The 24,537-nt window shown below is 41.5% G+C and overlaps 1 protein-coding gene across 1 annotated transcript in view; it reads right to left on the bottom strand.

Moving 5' to 3' along the window:
* Positions 1–2,719: 2,719 nt before the first annotated feature.
* The window catches only part of clpb (caseinolytic mitochondrial matrix peptidase chaperone subunit B), a 33,814-nt gene continuing 11,996 nt past the window's right edge, over positions 2,720–24,537 (bottom strand). The window contains exons 5-16 of the mRNA XM_040008965.1: positions 23,861–23,989; positions 18,722–18,819; positions 15,989–16,103; positions 10,541–10,618; positions 6,552–6,607; positions 6,379–6,423; positions 5,370–5,531; positions 5,118–5,274; positions 4,782–4,855; positions 4,559–4,678; positions 3,318–3,422; positions 2,720–3,108 (exon numbers count right to left, since the gene is read on the bottom strand). Of these exons, the coding sequence (XP_039864899.1) occupies positions 2,911–3,108; positions 3,318–3,422; positions 4,559–4,678; positions 4,782–4,855; positions 5,118–5,274; positions 5,370–5,531; positions 6,379–6,423; positions 6,552–6,607; positions 10,541–10,618; positions 15,989–16,103; positions 18,722–18,819; positions 23,861–23,989 (1,337 nt within the window). The 3' untranslated portion in view covers positions 2,720–2,910. The remainder of the gene's footprint in view (positions 3,109–3,317; positions 3,423–4,558; positions 4,679–4,781; positions 4,856–5,117; positions 5,275–5,369; positions 5,532–6,378; positions 6,424–6,551; positions 6,608–10,540; positions 10,619–15,988; positions 16,104–18,721; positions 18,820–23,860; positions 23,990–24,537) is intronic.

The following is a 24,537-nucleotide window of genomic DNA, read 5'->3' as shown; positions in this document are numbered from 1 at the left end:
GATCATTTTCTTCTGTGCTACTGAAGATTTTGAGTTCACATATCTATGTTTTCTTTGTTATAATACTTAAGGATGACATTGATGTTCGAAGGGAGTCCCTCATCAATGTACTCTGCCTCTGTCTGAATGACAATCCTGATGTCTTGGTGCAGGAGTTCATGGTGAGTGTTGCATGAGTAGATTGTGGCTTTGCAACTGAACACAGTGCATTCAGTTAACCATATGATCCTCATTGGACCAGTTAGGCCCAGTAGTCCTTTTTAATAATTTGGTGAAGTGATTCCAGTACTGACATTGAAACACAAGGTTAAACTTGTTACACAAGGGGTCCAAACACTACTTTTTTTTCCTCCATAGCACCTATTACGAAAGCGGAAAAACCATCCGTTTTGATGAAAAAATAATAATGATAATTAAAATCATCCAGGAACGAAAAAAAAACCTTCAAGAAAAATGAGGAGAACTCTATCTTTACATTAGCTTTGTTGGGTGGGGGGGTGGCCAAACTGAGTCCGACTTGCTCTATCCAAATTGTGAGGCTGACAGAAAATCTAAAATCTTCTGAGTGACATAACCTGGCTTTCTGGTGGGCCAATGTCTTTCTAACAAAAACTAATGTAAAGCTTAAGGGCTCTTCATTTGAAATACAAGTTGTGTCTATTTTATTCCTCTTAGAAACAGATCATGAATGGCAGCTTCGTAGGGCACTCTTTAGCTACAGCCATTTACTATGCGGCTGGCATGGGTTTAAATAACTATAGCATTAGAATTGGTGCATTCAAAAGAGATTAGTTTAAAAGGTAATCTTAAAGAAATGTTTCATCTTTATGCAGGACATGACTGAGGCCACTGCACTGAGTGAAAACAACAGTGGGCATCTAGGTCTCCAGAGATGCGACAGGTAATGACTTCTCTGATGTTGGCATCGTCATCGAGGGTGCGGTGGTTCTTCAGGATCTGGATAACGTGGCCCTTGCAGTAGCCATGCTGTTTGGCCTTTTTTACTCCTTGAACATGAGTTACCCATCACAGCTCTCTTACACTTTTAGGTTGATTCAAAGGGTGGTCATGGAGTTGGATGCAGCTCAACTCTTGAGAAAAGCCCAAAACTTAAAAGACAAAACTGCAACAATCTCACACTTGTTCTCCTACATTTTGGAGACTCAATTTCCAGGAACAAATCACAGCATTCATTGTTGCGCACTCTGTAACTGCCATAAGCCCATTTTTCCTTTTTCTCTCTGTAAATGTTCTCTGATTGGCAGCATTTTTCAATTTTTGTTTGTATATATATTTTTTTTTAAACAAGTGAAGAGATGTAGAGTAGTACAGTCTAAATAGTCCCATCTGGGCTGTGTGGAACAGCATTTTCAGTTTAATTCAGTTGGAGTAAAGAAAGTTGAATCCTACTAAGAATGCTGTTTTGAACCAAGATGTCACAATATGATCAGCGCTGGAATTCTTTGACAATCACTGTTATTTTGTGGCTCTTGAATAAAGGTTTTGACATGCAAGTGGTATGTATGTATGTTTATATATATATATATATATATATATATATGTGTGTATATATAGTAATTACGGTAAATGGGGAATGTTAACAGGAAGCTGTTTGCCAAACCAGTAACTTATTTTAAAGTTAATGGAAACTAACATTACGTCAACTTGTTTAGTTATAATTGTTGTTTAACTGAATCCTGACATCAGAGGCCTTAAGCAGATTTTTTTGTATTGTTCTCTTCCAAGATGGTTACGTGTAACATTTTTCAAATGAAAAGGCCTAATTCCTGTGCCATGACTGATTCGACAAAACACTGAAAAACTGATGTATTTCAGTAGAGGAGTAATGTCAGTTCAATTCTTTACCTCAGGGGTCTCAAACTTAAATGAGCTGTGGGCACTGTCATCTCATTGGAGGGCCACATTAGTGTTCAAGTAGTATAGAACCCCCACAAATATTTCTGAAAATGCAGTGTTTTGTGTTTTTAAATTTCAAATATTGTATAAAAAGACAAAACTGCAAATGTGAATGCAATTTTTTTTCTTCTCACTCTTAACTGAAGCCTTTCATTGAACTATCAAATAAACAAATTGGTACTCTCTTTCTGGCCACACCCGTGGCAGCACTTCTGCTATTATTTTGTTAAATACAAACAAAATAAAAATGCTGACATAAGTGTACACATTAGTTTTTGACTGCCAGTGAAAATTGTTTTCTTTGCAATTTACTCTCTCACTGAACTAACAGTCAATCGGTAAACATGTTTGTGCTCTCTGCTCATATTGCCTTCACATTTAGTACATTTTTGCTTTTAAAGAACTTATTTTAACATTGCACTCAACAATAAACAAATCCTCCCTAACAAAAGTAACTTCAAGGACCAAACTGCATTATATTTCTTCATGTCAATATACGGGCTGCAAGTAGGGGTGATGTGGGCCGCAAGTGGTCCCCGGGCCACGAGTTTGAGACTCCTGCTTTACCTGCAGTGAAAGTAGACATTTTGTTTTGAAAGGTTACTAGTGGATACTGGCAACTTGGAAGAGAACAATACAATCTGTTATAAGGCCTCCATTGGAAAATTGTGTATTTCATACTAGAATATAATACCAACATGTAGTATTTGGTTAAAGTTATTGAATAGTGTTTGAATAAAGTGAGAAAATTGTGGAGGATTAAAATATTCCAAGAGCTCAAATTACTTCATCAAAACATTTCAACGTTTCAATCACATTTTATCAACACACATTGCACAGGTTTATTGAATACGAATAACTAGTGTTAATTTAACTCTGTTTAAGTTGCTGCCATAGCAAAACATCTGTGTGCATCTAATGTCCACTACTGAAAGAAGTAAATCCAACACGTTCTTTTGTTCAGTGTATGCTCGCATTTTTAATCCTTTGTTGTTAGTGTTCAGGGCTGAGTGGTGGACGGATGTCCAGCGTTCTCGATGAGCTGTCCTCTCCAACCACTTCGAGGCGCAGGCTGGGCGTGCCGTGCTCTTTCTGGCCTTCTGATTGGACAGACAGACGCAGCGTGCAGCCTTTGGGCAGCAGCTCCTGCTCGTACGCTGCGGCTAACTGGTTGACTACTCTCCTCTCAACCTGATGGATCAGTGACAGAGTCAGAGGTCAGGTGGAGATCAGGTTTATAAGTCAGGCTTTTTAAAAATCTTTATATGCTACATGTGCAGGATTTTTCCTGCATAAAGGAATCCCGTTGTGATTTTGTTCTATAAGGAGGCCTGAAATATGACATACCACTTCAAGGGTTACTCCTAAAAACCAGTGTGTATGTTACAGTGCCTGCACACCTCATGCTTGATGGAACGAGCTCCATAATGCATGTTGTAGCCGCCTGCTAACAGGTCCAGTACTGGGCGATCCCACTGAAGAGTGATATCATGCCGCTGTTTAGCCTGACAAGAGAGAGAGAGAGAGTGGAAGTAATGTTACAATAGGGCCGAGGGTGAGACCTGCAGAATATCAGGAAAACACAAATCTGTCAGAGAGGACGAAGAACAGAGTCAAAATGGGTGGAAAGAGAGAGCGAGCAAGAGACACAGCAGCAGAGAGGAGACTGTGTCAAGCAGCATGTCTGCTGACGCTCATCAACAGGCCCTTAATACATTTTAATCAAACGCGGGTCAATAGTAGTGATCAGAGCAGCTCATTTAGCTTCAGATGTTAACACTTCAATCAGTAAATAAGACGCCATGTTTTTCTATCGATATGTAGCGAGGCAATAATAATAAAAGCTCTAAACATTTAATTTGTCTAATATAAACGAGCGACAAACAAAAGCCTTGTGGGATTATTCAGTAATAATGAGATTTCTGCTGTTTGCATTGCTTCAAGATGCAGACTGAGACAAGTCATTACCAGACATGCACACTTTCAAAAACTGAAGACCCAAATATCAGACCCACAAGAGCTACAACACCACTCAAAACAGAGAAACTGAAATGAGTCGGGTCCCTATCAGTTGCCTGCAGGGCCCATGTTTGCTGTCAGGACACCAGCTGTAATATTAATAATTAAATATTGATGAAGGCTCCACATGTTAAACACTGTAATCACATTACAGGGAGTAACAGTGGCACACAGTATTGATCCGTGTGTGTTTCTGCACAGCTCAGCAGCGGCTGACGAAGTGGGTGAGGCCTCGCAGGTCCCCACAGGAGGACACCCGTGTTAGAAATGTGGTGCTGTGAAGACGGGCGTCCAGAGGAGACTCAACCTGTGCTCCTCTCAGGTCCACACACAGCTGATCGGCCCACTTGTTGTTAAAGTGGGCATCCAAACAGCAATATGGAAGCTGGAACAAATATGTGCATTCCTCTGGCGCACTTAAACAACCCATCAGTGCTGCCAGCAAACTCTGTTAATATCAGTTAAAATAGAAAGCATGAAAGGACTCGCGAGGCAGGATTTTTAAAGCTGTGTAATGTTTCCTGCATTAAGACTCAGCAGGACTTGATCTTGCATAATTTCTTTATTTATAACCTCAGAAGCAGAGAGACTAAAAATGACTGTAAAGATTGTGCTCTCGTACCTTTTTGGCCCAGAAGTTGAGCTCTTTGCTGACCAGCTGTAGCAGCTCTGAGTGACAGAATGGCAGGAAGTAGACGATTTCATTGATACGGCCCAGGAACTCGTCCCTCCGGAAATGAGCCTACAGAGGAACAAAAGACTCATGAGCGTCTCAGAGCCAGGCATGTCTGCAGCTACACCAAACAAGATGGTTTTTATGTATTTGTGTGCATCATGTGTTTTACCTTCAGGATTGGTCGAATCACAGATTCTTTAAACTGTCTGGAGATTTTAATGTCATCACTTTTCTGTACGTCCTCTGGAGGAAAAGGAGGAGATGAGCAATAATGTCATTTCTGGTTTTTAATCATCTGAAAGCTGTTATCACAGTGCTACAATGTTCCTTTATTTTGCAAGAATGAGAAAATTAACTGCACCATGACAAAGTTAATTTGTAGATAATTTAATTTCTGTGTTCGTTTAACACAACATCAGATGGAAATGTATAATCACATTGTACAGTGTCATCAGTGTGAAGACATTAGCCAGGCTGCATGTACGCGTTAGGGCGTTTCTCTCACCGAGGTTATCGGCCAGCTTCCTGCGGCTGACCCGCTCGGCTTCCTGGCGGAGCTGCAATGCATGCTGGGCTATCTCGTCACTTGCGACGTTCGACGTCATGATGAAGATGGCGTCTTTGCATTCGATTGTCTTTCCTTTACCGTCTGTAAGACGACCCTGAAAGAAGAACACCACCAATCAAACAAAGTTTCAGTTTATTTCTGTTTTATCAAAGAGACGCACACGATGGACGTAAGAAGCTGTGTGCTCGCCTCATCAAAGAGCTGCAGCATGATGGTGAGGACATCGGGGTGGGCCTTATCCACTTCATCAAACAAGACAACAGCGTTAGGACACGCCCTCAACAGCTTGGTCAGCTGACCGCCTTCTTCATGTCCCACATATCCCGGTGGAGAGCCAATGAACTTTGCCACCTGAGCGTGGACAGAGAAAAGATGCACAATAAGTCTAAATAACACAACAAGCTGATTCGTTTTATCAGGATCACACTAAATAAGTATGCTCAGCCACCCTCTGCAACAGAGAATTCAATATTTCCACACGCTTCACACCATGATCCTGTTTGCTGCATCGGGAACGTTTTCAGTGCATCCAAAAGAGGTTTTCTGAAGCACTTCAGTAACCAATTTTGTTGAACATTATTTCAAATGACAGGAAAATGTATAGACTTACCTCAAATGAGGTAAAGCAGAGCTGCTGCCTTTAATATAAGAGGGCCTTTCATGGTAGAGTCCATGTCAGCCCCCAAGCTCCGATCCTAGCCATGAAAATCTCAAAAATTTTACCCATTACAAATTATCCGAAGATGTTCATAATAATCTTTGCAGCTGTAATCACCAGCCTGCTGTGTTCAGTGTTTCACTTATGCATCTGACGCAGCTTTTCTGAATATCAAAAGACCTTCGATTTCTAGCATCTATAAAGCTCCTCATTGCCACAAACTATGCAGAGAAAGTCCAAACACTGTGGTGACTGTGACAACACGACACTGTAAAACAATGCAACTCTGAAAAACTGATTAAATGTATTCATCACAAAAAGTTTCACAAAGAGAAGAACAAAAAACCCCCAACATCATTAATTTTGGTTTATGAATCTATTACGATTACATAAACAGAATTAATCCAATGCATCACTGCCATGCATCTGCAGCAGGAAGACGCTGCTAGCAGCTGCTCTCATCTGAAATAAATGAACTTGTGTGGCGCGGCTTATTCAGTGCATACTTTGTGTTTTCGCGTGTGTGTAACGAGGCCTTACCTCGTGCTTTTCCTGAAACTCTGACATGTCCATGCGGATGAAACCCTGCAATCACAGGACGGGTTAACCTCCAAAAGAAGCACTACTGCATACACTGTAATCAAACTCATTCCACCAAATTAAGACTCTTGACATGCGTTTTGTATCTATACGCACGCTGCTACGTCACATACCTTTTTAATGTCCTTGTGCATGTAACGAGCCACCTGTTTAGCCAACTCCGTCTTTCCTGTGAGACACATCATTGAACCCGTCACACACAACAAATGCATCATTTAATTGGTCATTAGGCAACAGGAACAGTCCCTCCCCCTCACCATTTAATTACTTTGTTCTCAATAAATAAATAAAAAATACAGTCTCCGCCTTTACATCAGCATGCAGAGATTTCAGGAATTCAGGAAAACAAGCTTACTCATTTCAGACAGAAAGACAATCTCTCTCCTTCGCTAAGTGCTGGCCTAAATCCCAGTGCCTCCCTCCACAAAGCTTTCAATCATCTCCAGCTCTCCAGAAGCACACATTATGCTTGCCAGTAAAATATTCTGCATATAAATGCTCATATGTGATATTGATGTCTTGTGTTTGCTATGCATATGGGTATGATGATTGTGTGTGTGAACGAGGCTGTGTGTGTCTGTGTGTTTGTCTTGTTGCTGTGTTTAATATTGATGTCTCATGGCCACTGTTTGTCGCTGAAGGGAACAGAGAATATGAACACCGTCTCTCCCTCATCTATCTCTCTGCCCTGTCATTTCACCATCTCCCTCTTTTTAGCCATCTATCTGGCCCTTAATATCTCCCCTCTCTTCCTACTGCCTTCACTCCAACACACAAACACTTCCAAATCTTGCTGATGATTGAGGACATTTAACCACTTATTCAGTAGATGTCCTCCTCAGGTTTTCTGCTTTAACACAAAAACTGTAATTAGCAGAACCAGTTTTTGATACTTTGGCCCGCTCAAACACTACACTCTGCATCACAGGTTTGCTTTAATATTTATCCTCTAGGATATTTCAAGACGTTCATGGATAGAGGAGCAGTGGGGTGAATCACCTGCAGCAGAAATGTCCAGACAGTCAGTCTCAGTTCAACCCACCATCCCCAGTGAATACCGTTAACTGACACGACTTGCTATTGTTGATTTGATCACACACACACACACACACACCCACACACACACCCACACACACACAGGTTCCAGCTGTGTTTTGCAGGCAGGTGGAGTTCAATGGGTTACAGTAAACAAAGGACTGGAAATTTGATGGGACTTTATTATGCAGATATAAAAATGTCCTGGCATCCCAGTGCTAATGAAACTTTAACATGCAAAGACAGGTACTAACTGATAAAGACTGTGGTACTGGTACAGTTGGTGGAGTCTATTACTTCGCATGAATATTTACATTACTACCAAATCTGCTCACCATCCCTCTTCAGGAGCTCAAAGTTGCCATCCACATATCAAAACTGCCCAACTCAAAATGAGTTTGTTAGCTAAACAGTGCCAAACAGTGTTTCCATCTTCAGTCTAACGTTTCTTCCTCTTCATCAGGGGGATTCAGTTTTCCCTAACCAATCACACACAGCCTGATGACACAGTCAGTCCCACCCATGCACTAATTTGCCAGCTGTAGCGCTCATCAAGCTGATTGTGTTTTAAACTGTCAAACTGCTGTTTCCTGTCACATTTCCAAACAAATCAGTCAGTTTCATGACAACAGCCCACGATATGATAAACTGCAGACTGGAGCAGCCAGGGGATCAAGCCACCAAACATCCAGTTAGTAGATGACCTGCTTTACCTCTTGAGCAACAGCCACCCCAATACTGGACAACCTGCACATTACAATAGAGGAGCTGCTGGTCCATAGAAGCCCACACCTTGAAGCTCCTGGTGCACTGTTCTTGTGCTGATGTTAATGGAGCTCTGTCGTTACTGAGTCAGCAGAGTGTCGGTGACTTTTAAGCATTCTGAAATTCTGCTCTGTAACTTTATGTTCTCTGACACTTCATGGCTGAGTTGCTGTGGTTCCTAAACACTTCCACTCTGCAGTAAAATCACTTAGAGCTCAAGTGGCATCCTTTTTACAGGACTACACTGGAATTCAGTGAGCTCTTTCATGTTTGTAAAGGCAGCCTTCATGGCTAGGTGTGTGATTTTATAAACCTTAGGCAATGCGACAGTGAGCGCCAGAATTCAAAAATTGAGAAGTATGTCTCAATTAGGGGTGGGCGATATAAACGATATATGATAGAAACGATATAAATTTGGCCAATGATAGAGCGATATAGTCAAAATCTCTATCGCGATAGCGCATGTTGATGATGTCATCAAGCTGCACCTGTTTTGGTCAAAAGCATCGCAGCGGCTACAACCATTATCATCTGCAAATTATGCCGGGCGACAGTCATAGCAAAGAGATGAAGCACTTTTTAAATATGGGGAAAGCCAAAAACTGCGCTTCCTCCACTTCCGTAACATTGATTCATTAATGTTGAATTCTCTCGCAGCTGTTCTGTTCCCATGTTGTTGCAGTATATTAATAACTACCTTGTATTGTGGATGAATAATCTCAGTTGTTCTCCTGACTGAAGTTTGGCCCGTGTATAGCATCCTGCTATGCGATTGCATTTGTCCCTGACCACCAGAATCCCTCACGTTAACTTTTATCGAGTGGAAAAAAAGTTGGCGTTCATCCTCCAGCTTCACTGTGCTAATGTTATGCTAACATAGCTGTGTCGCTAGCAATCACGTAGCACAACATTATATACCAGGTAGTCCAACTTCACTGCTGTTTAGTTTCCTGTCTTCATTTATGTTGGAAGTGGTAGCAGAGCTGTACGTTTTAATCTCTCAGTCAGAACATGGTGTGTCATGTTTAGGTGGAAACTAGCGAGCTAACTTCCTGTTAACTTCTAACTCCGTTAAATTTAATAACTTCTGTTTTCATGGATGCCTGGTTGTTAAACTTAATTGTTACACCTGCTAAAGCAGCAACGCTGATGATTTTATTAAAGATGAAAGAATTTAGACTGTTTTTAACTCTCATTGTTCGTTTGACTTTGGGACCTGAAGTTGACGGAGTTTTGAACCCAGATTACTCCGCGAAGCTCCTCACTACGGCAGCCGTAATGCTCTGACAATCCATCAAAACATTTTTAACAGATTTCTGCACGCCCAAATCGGTTCAGGTCAGTAAGCACAACCAGAATTCATACATAAGGCACACTCGATTTTTGAGAAAATTAAAGGATTTTAAGTGTGCCTTATAGTGTGGAAAATACGTTATATAGAAGAAAATAATATATCGGGATATATATATCGTTACCACACATGCTTCAAATTATATCGCGATATGGATTTTAGGCCATATCGCCCAGCCCTAGTCTCAATACTTTTGTCCATATAATGTTACTGTATTCATTGTCTTAGTTCAGCATAAGTCTTTTTTTTTGGGGGGGGGGGGGGGGGATTTGGCAAATAAACCCAGCACTCTGAACAGCTGGTGACACGGGAGGAAAAGTCATGGGGTCAGTAAAGGGAGAAAGATTCATCCTCTGGGAAACATGACTGTCTGTACAGTTTCACAGAAATCCATCCAACAACTTGAGATATTTGAGCCTGGACTAACAAACCTACAGACCCACCAATCCTTACATCCTTAACGTGGCTTAAAACCTGAACAGGACAACCTTTAGGTGACAAACTAGCTCTGTTGAGCAACTTTGAACAAGAGTTTCTGACTGACTGAGATATTTGTTAATCAATGATTGCTTTCTCTTTATTCCTTTATATTAAACCTGTTGTACAGGACATTTTAAACATTTACCATCAGATGAATCCTCCTGAGCATCATTCTTGACACACTGATGACACACACATTTACTGCATACAAGCTAGCTCTGATCTGTGTTTACAGTTTACAAAGTGACGAGTGCTTCCGCAGTTCACTGTACTCTGTTTCTTTTCAGCGTAATTAAATTAAACTGCTGAATTAATTTGTTTGAGTACACTCTACATGCGTCAACAAACTTAACGTATTCAAGCAGTCTGTTTATTTTGGCTGCTGCTTCGAGGAGGCTGAAGAGTTTTTCTTTCACACGCTTTGAGAACTGAAGCGTTGGGTTGGGTGTGACAGAAGAGACAGTGAATTACCGATTCCCGATGAGCCCAGGAAGAGGAATACGAGGGGATGTTCTTCATCGTACCAGCCGTTCTCCTTTCTCCTGATGGCTACAGAGCACAGAGACAGGGAGAGAAACAAAGGGAGCCCATTATTTCAGTTATTTGCATTTGTTGACTTTGCTTTTGTGCCAAGTTTAAGCCATCTGAACCAAGCTGCCCCGGGGACGACGGGCATCCCAGAAACTATGATAAAAGTGTGAGAGAGCAGGGATGAGGAAAGGGTCAGAGACGGTTGGTGGAGGGAAAAAAAAGAAAAAGAAATTAAAAAGAGGAAGAAGAGAGAAAACAGAGCAAGAGAGCAAGATGAGAGACCTCCAGAAAACTACCCACGATGCCTCTCCTCCCCCCTCAGTCAGTGGGGCCATTAGCCAGCGGTAATTGTGTTAGCCTCTCTGGCGCGGCCATGGTGAAATCAGTTTAGCATAGATCGCAGCCTCTCACACACACACGGACGCACAGGCCTGCTTAAAGAGGAGTGCCTACCCATCCCTGCCATCACCCCAGCAACCACACTAGCACACATACACAAAGACAAGATGATGAGGTGGATTCGAGGGGAGTAAAGAGTGTATTTGGCCGTGGTTTCAGCCACTCAACGAAGAAGCAGACACTAGCACAAACTCATCCAAGTCAGAACCTGTTGAGAGAGTCAACAGGACCAAAGCCGGTGGATCGATGGTTAGCACTACTCCTGCCCCGAGGAAAAAGGTCCCGGTTCGGTTCCCCCTGAGCAGCTGAGGCTTTTCGTTTTTTGTTTGGTTCTGAGTGTTTTTGTGGCATTTGGTTTAGATGTTAGGTCACTTACAATGCAGACTAACTGGAAATACATTTTTTAGAGCAGCTTTGCAGTGTGTTGGCCCTTTGAAGCACCTTTTTAAAAAAGTGGGTACAAAAGATACACAGGTCCTGATATATCACAAATATGACCTCAAGTTCTCTCAGTAGAGTTTTGGCCAGAAGAAATTCTGCAGTTATCTTTATAATGTGGCAGGAGGCCAGTTTATCCTCTGAAAGAAAGGATGTAAATATAATGAAAACAAAATCACATTAAGATGGTAGAGTGCAACGTATGTGATGCTACTTCGGTCAAGTGTGAAATTTGAAACTACAGGTTTTTGTGTTGTAGCACATACGGCGCTGTGCAAACATTTTGAGACCGCCTTCATTTCTTTATATTTTGCTTCCTAGTGTTCTCGAGCAACAGTTCTCCAGTTTTTCAAATTTCTTCAGATATCGGCTGTTATTTCACAGATTTCCATTTCTGTCCTTGTACCTGACCATGTTCAGAGGAATGTCTTTTGGTTTTGGTAGTAAGTAAAAACCCAAGACCCTGCCTACTCAGTCATAGCAACAATTCTGACAATTATTATTATTTTCTTTTCTTTTACTGTAACTCATCTGCAATATGCTTAGAAATCAGCTGAGGTTAGAAATCATGGGAGCAGTGGCATCACTTCCAATACAAACTGACTTCTTTGTGCACACTGAAGAGTCGTCCCCTGCTGGCCATAAGAAAGAATGCAAGTTTAACACACTTCCTTTCAGACCTATGTCCGTTGTTTTTATGCACCCTCTATGGCATAGGTGTCAAACTCTGGCCCGCAGCCTAATTACATTTGACCCTTGAAGCCACACCAAATTATTATTAGAGCTGGCCTACTGGTATTATACAGCTAATATATATATTGTTTAGTATTAAGCTTTGCTTGTTCCATATTCAGTTTTTCAGCAAAACTTGTTTGAGTCCATAAGAAGAGATTCATTCTTAAATCTGGAGGAAGATTTTTTTTTTTTTCAATAAATATTAATGTTAGCCCGCAACCTTGTTCCAGTTTTGAATTTTGGCCCACTGTGTATTTGAGTTTGACACCCCTGCTCTATGGTAAAATCCCACAAAGTCCCAGGATAAAAGTGTGAGCAATGCAGTTCAAGACACTCATCTTAATCAGCTGCAAGACAAAAACACAGACCAAATGTTTAGGTTTCGTGTTTTTCGTGTCCTCCTACACCAGGATAACAACTCCCCTCCTGCTCAGCTGTTGTAATCTCTTGCAGCTGAGAAAATATACAACAGATATGACATGTGAGTGTTAAAGTAGCAACTAATAGCTAATAATCATAAAAAGCAGATTCTTGGCAGGAGAGGAGGAGGGGGGGCCAAATGAGGGAGGCAGAGAGAGATGCTACACAGGGAAGCAGAGGGAGGAACTCAGATAAGGAGAGGAAAGAGGAGTAAAGATGTAGAAGACGATACAGAGGGGTTAAGAGAGGACTGATGGAGATAAGGAGATAGAGAATGAGGGAGAGAAACAAACAAGTGTGTCAGAGATGGACACAGAGATGAACAGTGACAAGAGGGGCTCCAAAGCTCCGTCTGCTTTATCAATGGCTGTGTGAATGACAGCGTAACCTTCTGTGTGGTTGTGCGTGTTTTAGCTGATTGAGACCGACTCTGACAGAAGGGCACATTGACATTTCTCAAAGGACCCTGACAACAACAAGGAAAGGAAGGAGACACAAAACAAATGAAAGCTCTCTCACTCAGTCTCTCTCTCTCACATGCATACACACACACACACACACACACACACACACTCTCAGTGCAGTGTGTATTGGGCAGGTCTGGTTGGCTCTAACATGATTACAGAGGGATGATTCTCTTCAATAACTCTTAGCCCTGAGAGCTAAACCTGGATCAATCTAACCTCCTTCCTGTGTGTGTGTGTGTGTGTGTGTGTGTGTGTGTGTGTGTGTGTGTGTGTGTGTGTGTGTGTGTGTGTGTGTGTATTTCTACTTTGTGTCTTGCTGCAGGCCAGCTGTTCGTCATGAGGAGTTCAGGTGAAAACAGACGTTTTGAAGACATCGCATCGAGAAAAAAAAAAAAAAGGGAAAGAAAACCACGTCTCAGTTTTTCTTCAATGTTTGAGCTGCAAAATTTTGCAAAAAAAAAATAATCAGTTCATCTATCAAACTGCCAAACTTTTCTTCCCCTTTTACTACTGAAATGTTACAGTGCAACAAGATAACTTGAGCTGAAACAAAAAGAAGAGGATGAGCAGATAGGAAAAAACAAAAACAATAAACAGATAAATATGTTCCAGTTTCTTTTTTGTGTGTTTCACATAATTACATCATAGAGTCGGAAGTTTAAAGTTATCTTTGTCATTTTTTCTTTAGTTATAATATTTTTAAAATGGGAACGATATACAAAGGTTTCTGGCTGGAACAGTTGGGAACGTTGCAATCACTTCTACGAAGCAAGTCCAACGCACCCGGGATATCCTCCCATTATCAGGCTTCACTTACTCAGGCGAAGCGGTCACACGGTGGTTATCAACTCAATAAGGTAACCCAGCCTATCCCAGTCTCACGACAAACACTTGATACACCACTATTAGCAGTGTATGACTAACCAGAAACATGGAGTTGTGCTCTGGCAGCAGATTTTTACAAAAAGGGAGATAAAACTAATATGTGAGAAATATAAGAAGACTAAGAGCAGCACAGCTGCTACAGACAGACCAGCAGAATGAGCGTGTAACAGGAAAAGTACTGCACAGTGGTTTAGTACTAAAAGTGCTGTACGAATGTGTGTGTGTTGATCTTTAAGCAAGACTGGACAAGATTTACTATATCAATAAAGTTTAGCCCATTTGAAGCTTGTTGAAACTGTTGATCACTAATCATGACCATAACTCGTTCCAGTGCAGGTTAGGTTTGCATCATAGGTTACCATGGTGATGTACTACAGTAATACAGAAAACCCTGGGTTAATCCTAAAATTGCCTTCTGATTAATCATGAAAGTTCTACATTTTTAACCAGTAATTGCACATTAAAATGTTGGATATGGCGTGTATTTGCAGACACATAGCCTGGTCACTCTTTATCTCTACATCCTTCTCCCATTTATCTTCTTATCTGCAGTGCATCTCTCTTTCCTGAGTCATCTCCTCATCTCTAAATATCTACTTCCCTCCTCCTGGCAAGAGTTTGTAAAGGTGAGCCGAGCAGAAATCAGTCAAACTGTAGCTGCACATGAGATCGTGTGTGCTCTAGTAGGTTCTGTATCTGCCTCTGAGTGTTTTTTTCCCTGTGTGTGTGGTTGTGTGATATATATTCACTACAATACACAGATCAATCACTACACAGATCAATAAGCTGTTCCTATTTCTCTGTGGTGATGTCTTGTACGGCTTTCGCGATAACAACAGTCATTCATCGCCTTGCCAAAGACTACAAGTCCCACGACTATCCTCCCCTTCTGACACTTGTAACAACTACTGTCTTTAGTTTTACAGACAGCTCTGTAGTTTGTCTCATATCTGTAGTTTGTGTTGTTTTTTTGATGAAGTATTAGAGTTAGGGAGGTCTGGAGAGGGATGAAAGTTGTTCCCTTGTTGGTTATAAACTCTGCAGTATTTGCTCTCTCCAATGTGTTATAGACTGTAATATCAGTTTCTAGCTTTGGGAATGAGTTAATTATTTTCACAAATCTAAAACAGAAAATGTCCAACATCATAAAAATAACACACAGCCTCTCTCCCTGCTGCAGAACCCTTTCACAACCCCCCCCCCCCCCTCCCACAAACTCATCTGCAGATCAATACAGTACATGGCCTCCATGGATGCCTGGTGTAATATCAGCTCTTTACTGTCGGTTGTGTTATTGTGCTCTAACTCATCCTCCCTCCCTTCCTCTAAGCACTAAACACACTCTCTGTCTTTCTGTCAGAGCTACAAGCTTTCTGGTTCTCAGATATTTCCCTGTATTCTCCCATCTTGTCCCTGTATCTTTTAGTTTTATATATATATATATTTTTTTATTCTTTCGCCCATCCCATCCTCTCTTGTTTACATCTGTTTGCCCATCCCCAACAGTAGTGTTTGAGGACAAACAGTGGAGATTCAGGAGGTGCATTAATGTTTCAAAGAGGAAGAAGGAAAGGACAGGAGAGTGAAGGAGAGAGATGGAGATCAAAAACAAGAGACCCAGAGATAGAGATGATGGAGAAAGAGAAGAACAGAGACAGAGGGGGGCGAGCAGAAAGCTGGAGAGAAACGAGGAGGAGGAGAAGGGGGGGTCTGTAGTATGTCTCCTCTCTCTGTAATCGTGTTAACTGGCGGCTCCAAGCCTGGCCTCTTCAGCTGTCACGCACAAATACACACACACACGCACACAGCACCTGTGTACGCCTGACAGACAGCTCATTCATCACAATTAACCAATTACAGCCTCCGCAGGTCTGTACGAACCCGCCTACTGCTGGTGGAAAAGGCAGGAGAACAGGAGAAAGATGTAAGAGGAGTCGCCCTCCTCGACGTAAATATGTTGAAGGAAACAAAGAAAAGTGAAACAAAGGCAGTGATGTTTTGTATTTTTGTGTATTTACTCACTCAGGAGTATCTGCGGGTTTACCTGAAGCCACCGTATTGATGGCCCCCTCCTGTCCAATGATGTGCTCCTTCAGCCTCCTCTCCAGGGGGAACCTCCTCCTTTCCTCTGCCTCTCGTCGAGCCTGTAACTCCAGAAACTAGGTGGAGATAAAGAAAAGGAGAAGAGAGTGAATGAATCCAGAAGAGAAGGGAGTGAAAATGAATAAGCAGCTCTTAAACAAACAAAGGCTGTGCTTCTGTCCCTCTCCATCTCTTTATCATCGCCTCCTAGCCAGTGGGGCATGTCACTTTTCCTGCTCACGTTGTTAGTGTTATTAATTTTCCCCTTTGTGCAAACTTGGGGATCTTCATTAAGAAAGCATGAATTAAATATATTAAACTCCTTAAGACTTTTTTGCGTCTGGTCTGAGAAAACCAGACCAGGCATTGTTCTTCTAATTTTCTATTGCTGTATTGGTGATCCAGTGTGAAATGTAGCCTCAGTTTCCTGTTCTTAGCAGACACTAGCAGCACCCAGGCTGGTATTCTGCTGCTATAGCCCATCAAGGGGTTTCAAGGTTCAACATATGTGCATTCATAGATGTTCTTCTGCACGCCTCTCTTGTAAAGAATGGTTATTTGAGTTACTCTTGCATTCCCATCAGCTCAAAGCAGTCTGGCCTTTGGTATTTTCTAACAGAGAGCTGATGCTCACTGGATATTTTCTCTTTTTTGGACGACTTGAACCCCAAACATGTATGTGTGGAAAAAAAATTCGCAGTAGATCATCAATTCCATCAATCCTCTCTGACACCAACAACCACACCACATTCACAGTCACCTAAATCCCCTTTCTTCCTCATTCTGATGCTTATTTTGAACTTCAGCAGGTCGTCTTGACATGGCTAAAGGCATTGAGCTTCCGCGTTATGATTGGCTGATCAAATAATTCTGTTAACAAGGAGCTAAATAAGTGTATCTGCTATTGCCGTTACCTGGTATCCCTGAATATAACTGAAAAAACCTCTAAATAAGAATCTCATATAGATACAACTACATCAGTTTCTTTTTCATTTCTAGGTTGAAGGTTTTTCTTTGTGGAATTATTTCTTATTTAAGAGTCTAACAGCAGAGACTGTTGTGTGTGTATGGCTGTAAAATCTTTGTGGGATAAATATGATTTTAGCCTTTACACGTTTAATTAAACCCAATAGAAATGCTATCATAAAAATGTCAAACATGAAAAGTTATCATCTACGTCTTTATTTAGATCGCAAATATGAAACAGCCAAGTTTCATATTTAGCTACTCGGTAAATAAACAGAACTGTTTACTGATTGTCGAAAATGTGATTATGTAATTAATTATGTAAGAAAATCTGCAAAATAAATACAATATTCTTCAAGGATTAGGAGCCATACTTCTTTAAGTGAGAAATCAAACATTTAAAATGTGTTTCTTTCATCTTAAATATCTCACTACTGTAACGCTACCTTCACCTGACACTTTAGAAACACATTTTCCACTTCGAAGCAGCTATCTGCTTTCCCGTCTCTCTCCTCTTTATCAGACTACCTCCATTTCTCTGACACCCATTTCCTCTCCTCTGCTGATTTAGCTTGATCTCTCCACCTCCTCTCCTTCTTCTGTCTATTCTTTTAGTGTTGCTCACACCCCCTGGTTTCTCCTCCTTTCTCTCAGCCACCCCACGACTCATTTATCCTCCTCTCTTTGTCTCCTTAGACTCCAGGTTTTTACCCTGCAGTGGAGCCAGGCTGTTTATTCTCTCTCTCCATCTTGCTTAGCTCCAGCCTGCTGTCAAGTCGGTAGATAACTACGGATAACTCGAGTTTTATTTAAGAAAAAGCCAGACCTCACGTCTACCGCTACACACCTGTGAAATACCAAGAGCTGAGCAGTGACGGGCAGAAGCCATGAAATCTCAGCACTGCCAAACTTTCCAAACAATATCAAACCACATTTTTCACGTCACAATTATGTCTTAAAGAACAAAAACAAACAAAAAACCCTGAAATGACCTATCCTGAAAGCATTTGGCAAAGGAGAACAGGTTTCTGTAATGGCTTTCATAGAGCTAATAAGCACTTTCTGTGCACCCAACCCCTGATTTAGCTTATAACTCTTTGCCAAAGAGTTTGACTTCACTGTTGGAGTCAGAGTAAAAACATCCCAACGATGAGATGCGTCATAGTTCGAGTAAAGCACATTTCATTATCATGTTTCGGAAGATTAACACAACTGACTGTTTGCACTTATGAAAAGAAAAAAAGACCCCACTTCCTTGTATGTCTCCTCATACTTGGACAATAAAGTCGATTCTGATAATTCAGAGATGTAAATGATGCGAGTTTCCATTTTACATTATGAAACATCCAAGACTTTTTCATACATACACCAGAAAACTCGCTTAAACACACTTTAGCCAGTCTCATGTCATGATATGCGCCGATCAATGACGCAGCTTTGTTGCGTGTTTTTAACCCCAGTTAACCTCCACCAGCTTTCACAACTTTAATATTCAAAGCACCTGTCAGTCACAAAGCGGACTGACACAGACCTCCTGTGGAGCGTCGGCCTGTGTGCAAGAAATGTGCTGAGCTGTTCACATCAGGCTAAAGAAAACAACTACGTACATCTGGAAGCATGGCACTGTTTGGTTTTTTTAATGACCTAACTGCTGTTAATCCACATCGGGGAACCAAAAAGGAGGTTTTTTTGCAGTTATGCAGTTTCGCATATCCTTTATGTGTTATACCTTGGCCTCCCACTCCTGCAGCAAAGTGCTCACTTCTCCCTCCTTAGCATAGGCCCGTGCTGTGTGTCCCACACCATTGGTCTGCAGGGGGCTGGCACCTGTATGACAGGAACAAACAAATGTTATAGTTAGAGAATGACATAAACTAAAACCAAATCAGCATAGGTTTCAAGGGGGGAAAATTTTTTTAGTACTACAACAATATGCACAGACTTCCCTCTGCAGGAGGGTCTATCGTCAATCGAAAAAGCTGGGCTAGGGGTGAGAGGTCACAAGGATCAGAGGTCACTGCAGTGAAGCAGAGGGGCGATGCAATGCCTCTGTAGGGGGTTTCATATCTGCAACGCGTGCCAATAACCATACAACTGCACACCAACACCCTGGACTATTATATATGATCTATACATACTCACTGCAGGTTGCTGGAGGTTGGAGCCACTGGGACAAACACACCCACACACAGCAGGATCAAGTGGATGACACATTTCACAGAGGAATGAGGAGATAATATCACAGCACGAGTGAAGTGTGCCAGCCTGGGCTGAACAGTGCTGTGCTTGTCAGTGCGGGTGGTTAGCAGTGCCTTCTGCCCTGACCTGTGCTACCACTCACTAACCAGAGTAAACTCAACACACACATGCCTCCGTGTGAACAAGTGACTGTAAGAACACTGTGTAAAAAAAAAAAACCAAAAAAAAAAAAAACCCACGTAATATCTAATTGAATTGTCCTGGTTATGAACAACAAGAGTACAACATTTAATATTTGAAAAGCACCCCTACTGTAAGAAAGAGGGACAACAATAATGTAAATGTGTTGTTCAGGTCTATGATAGGTGGATGTCCTGCTCTGCTTTGTGGGAATGTTTCAGGGCATAATATGTGGATGGAAAATGAAATGTTAAGACAGCTCACACAGCTTTTTAGAGGAGGAAGCAGTTTGGGACTCAGATTTGTTTAAGGCGAATGACTACTCCATCAAATTTGTGCTCTTCGTTTATTTGTCATTAGTTTAGAGGAGTTTTCATGTTTGACTGTAGCAGATTTAAAGTGGATGTATTGGACTCATTTCTAGTGACATTTTTATTCTTGGACTAGCTTTGCAGTCACAGTTCAGAAAATAAACTAATAAAACATAAATCACCGTCTTAGATTTGGTGCGGTCCCTCATATCAGGTTTGGATAGCAGGTGGGCGAGGCTGCTGTGATCACACCCAAAAATGCTCATATTACGGATACCTGCTCTGACATCATGAATAGGACATAGTAAGGGGGAAAAAAAGAGTTGGAAACAGTACTTGGAAGTTTCTAGACTTTGAATTTTGGTTAACTTTTACATATTTGAAAGTACTTTTTTAAGGAAGTTTTACTCTTTCCGCACTATATCTATCTATCTATATATACACACACACACAACTCAATAAAAACGTTACTTGACAACCACAAGAAGAGTTTCTGGGTTTTTCCAAGCGTAGCTGCTGAGTCAGAGAGTACAGTCACTAACTTCTGATGCACACACAGTCATTTGTTCTATAAGCAGGCCTGAAAAAAAAAAACATGACCGAAACCACTCAGTTCAGAGAAGAGCTTCAAGGGTTACTCCTAGTAAAACATCACCAAGCTCCAACTATATTTACCAGAAATGAAATAAATTTTTAAAAATTGATGAAGTGAAAGATGAATTCAGCTTTCAACAGTAATGAACACAATGCTGCACTTCTTATGGATTTCTTCTGATTTTCTGTCTGCCACTGAGAGTCAAATGGGTTTGTGATGAGTCAGTGTTTAACAGTCTCAGTCTTTATAAGAAGCTCGGTCTACACTGACTGACACTCATGAGAGAAAACAACATTAGTAACTTCAGTACTCTGAACTGTGATGCTGTACGGCCCACTACGAAAAAGAAATCCCATCTGAACTTTTTCTTCAGAACACAGAAGAAAAAAAAAAGCAAACAAACTATGTAATCAGTACAGGTGATTGTTGCTCTATTGCTCTGAGCACTGGCCGCAGAGACTAATAATCACTGTGATGATTATCGATAAACCCCTAAATTTCGTGACCTGCTCAGAAGCCATCGATCCTGACAATACGCCACAACCTCCCCCCCAAAAAAACATGAGGCCGAAAAGCAATAAAGTACCACACACACGCGCCGACACCGGACATAATAAATAGCATCATTTAGGGCTTTAATATCAGGCCAACCCTCTGGGCCATAGCACTTTATAACAGGATCAACACTAACAACAGTCACACAGACAGACACACAACCCCAACTGAACACACACACACACACACACACACACAGGATCCCTTCATTAGGAGTGCTTTAGTTATGCCTATTAGGAGTGCCCTCCTCTTTCCCATTTCCTCCTCCCGCTCTTTCAGTGCAGCTGGTGGGAGAGAGCCCCTGCTGGTCTTTATGCATGCGTGTGTGTGTGTGTGTCTTTGTGTGCGTCTGCGAGCATGTGTGTCTCCTCTGGCCTCTTACCACCTACAGAGCTGTCCATTACTCAGTGCCCCTGGCCACAGGCCCGATGTGGAGCCCGGGGAGAAACTAGAGAGCCTCTGCAGGTAGGGTGAGGGACTGTGTGGCGAAGTGAAGCCTGAGGGTGGGCCTGGAGACTGTGATGGATGGAGATGTGAGTGGAGGGCCGGCTAAGGCCAAAAGAGCAAACCCACAGCTAGTAGAGTTACACAGATGAACACAAACACAAGGGAAATAACAAGGCTCAGTGTGTACATACATGAAAGGAAGATGACGCACAAAATAGCGAACACACACACACACACACACCAAAATCCACATAGATGTCCTGAAGCTGTGACAGTTCATAAGATTTTTTTTGTGATGATGTAAAAAAGAAAAAAAAAGATGGATAGGATGCTACGAATGGAAAATGGCTTAAAGGAAAGAAGGATACCGGAAGCTCGTATGAGGAGGAAAAACAATGAAACATGCACAAGAAACTTCAGTAAAAGTCTAATTACACTCACATTTGCACGGGATCACAGATGCACTGCAACATGTGATTGAGGGCGCGTGATGCCACAAATGCTATTGGCAGCGATGGTGGCGCCAACCCTGCACAGGCCCAGCCGGGCGAGCGACAACCAAGCCTGTCTTTAATCCAATTGTCCTAAAACAAATGTCTCTGCTTCGTGAAATTTCTTACCTTTTTAATTCAAAAATGCGTCTGCAGAACATTTGATCGAGTTAGTTGAGGTGATTTGTTTAAGCGTACGGAGTGCTTACAGAGGCAGGGGTGAGACGGGAGAGACAGGCTGACAGAGCTTCAGATGCATCATCCATCATAAACATAAACAAGACATTAATACAAGCTCCTGTGCATCTGCGTTTCACTGAGCGTAGAGTGATCCTAAAATGGAGTGTTTTTAGATTAAAAGCCTAATCGACCTAAAAGACGACAACAAACAACAACCTCACCAATGCAAGTTTAAAAAAAGAAAAAGAGGAAAAAAAGGCGTCCACACACTGAAACAAGAATATCAGATGGATGAAATCATACTTGAATATATGAATACTTTAATTAATCATATGGGGGCCTGAGTGCACTAACATACATGGTCACACACACACACGTAAACTCCCACACACAAAGACTCACACTTCCTGTGCTTGTGGAGCTACCCCAAGGGCATGTTCTGCGAGGAGGTCACAGTTCAACGAGGCCTAGCTTGTTTAAGAGCTGCTCGCCTGGAAACTGAGGGGGGATACCCTGCCTCCAGGGTCTGCGTGTGTGTAATAGTGGCGCTGAGTCAACGGCAGGTGTGAGTGTAAGGGGGGGGGGCAAAGGAAGCAGAGAAGTAATCAATTTCAAATGAGTTTTGTAATGCTGTTTATATCAGTCGCAGGGGATGCGTTCAAGTGATGATATCTGAAAAGCTGGTGGAGGTGAAACTGCTTTTAGCTTTAAAGACGGAACGAGAACTATTCTGTTTAATCATCAAAGTAAAAGGTCTTAAACTGACTGTTACTCTTGAATTAAGCTGTCAGTAAACAAACTTGCATATATTCAGGGTCTTGCATTATGTATTTTACGAGAAATTGCGATTTAACTATTTACATACATTTAATATCAGATTACCATAATTACATTAACAACAAAAAGGCAGCCATCACCACAAATGATTTGGTCAACATTACTACTCATCAACCTTTGAAAAATAGTGCATTTGATGTACATTTCATTTAACTTGACTTATAATTCTAAATTTAAAAAAACATTTAAAAGAAAGAAAACGTCCCACAGCAGGGAGTGAATCTGGATTACAGTTAAAGAAAGTTATTACAATGATCATTTTATTCAAATTATCTCACTTAAGTCATTTTTGGAAGGTAAAATTGCTCATGAAATGAAACATTAACTGCCCCGCCTACTTTTAATGATAGTGACTCGTTTAGATTTTGTCTAGTTGGACAAAGGGAACCAAAAAATGTTTTGTTTTTTTCCACTCAATCCCAACTGTAACAGAATGTCACAGTTCAGGTAAGAATTTGCAAATTTACATTTAAAAGCCTCTTTAGATAATTAAAGTGCCATTTGATCTGACTTATCAAGACCACTGAAAGGTATGATTACAAACATCTTTATTCATTTAGATTCCCATTAGCCACCGCAACAGCAGACGCTAACATATGGAACTATTATATTACAATGTGCCTGGAAACATCACCTCCACAGAAGACGAAACAAGCAAACTGTCAAACTGAGATCAAACAACTCAAACTTCTCCCACCAGTGGACACTATCATCTGTCAGCTGTGTTTGCAGAGGCTGACAGAGTGTAGCCTCAGGAAAGGCAGACTGAGTTCACCTAGGTAAGAGCTACTAAAATCCTCCGCCCACTGTACAGTGGGCGCGCAGGATTGAGGAGTGTATATAAAATAAAGGTGGAGACTGCCACACAGCTTGGCAGTTATTTGACTTTAATAATACCTAAGATATTCTCTATTAAAAATTGCACCTGTAAGGCATCAGACTGCAGAGCAACAAAGCAAAACACATGGAGGCTGCTGCATCTGTCATCACCTTTACTTCTCTTACGCTGACACTCTGAGGCCCCCCGTGGGCAGTGATGGGACGTTTGTAATGATTCGGGAGCGGTAACGTACCAGCCTCAAGCAGCATGCGTACAGCGCGTGGGTCGTCGGCCAGCGTAGCGTAGTGAAGCGCTGTGCAGCCACGGAAACCAGCCCTGCTGCTCAGCCTGCTGCTGAACTCGTCCTCTCTGGACACCAAGACTGCAGAGAGCGGACACGAGGAGACAGAGAGGAGGAAGAACAATTAGAACCACAAGCTGCTTTTTCTGTGCAGAACGTGCACAGGTTGGCTCCCAAAATACAATAAAATAAAAACAAAACCAAAAAGTCTGCTGGGAAAAAAATCACTCATTTGCTGCTAAATTTTAATTTTAAATACTTCTCTACACCAATATTAAAGTAAAAAAAAAAAAAAAAAAAAAAAAGGAAAAGACAGTCTTAGTGAATTTAGAGTTAAGAGGAATTTAAGGAAATGCACTAATTCCTCAAAGCTGCAAATAGGATAGTTATTACATGAAGCTGAACACCGTATACTCCCTGGACCTGAAAAAGATATTACAATGAATAACAAACTACTTTGGCTTTAAACATTACAGCATCGAAATCCGGGGGAGCTTCCTATAATCTAACCACAGACAATGGAAGACTCCAGAAAGTGCAACGAAGACAACATTGCTTTTATAAAATTATCTTTCTTGTTTCCAGCTTTGGAATAGTTGTTCATTTGAGCAGATTTAAGCTTAACTGTC

The sequence above is a fragment of the Simochromis diagramma genome, unplaced genomic scaffold (genome assembly GCF_900408965.1).
Source record: "Simochromis diagramma unplaced genomic scaffold, fSimDia1.1 OVJJ01000344.1, whole genome shotgun sequence".
Classification (NCBI taxonomy): domain Eukaryota; kingdom Metazoa; phylum Chordata; class Actinopteri; order Cichliformes; family Cichlidae; genus Simochromis; species Simochromis diagramma.
Note: the sequence above shows the minus strand (reverse complement) of the source record. Positions and strands in the feature narration are given on the sequence as shown.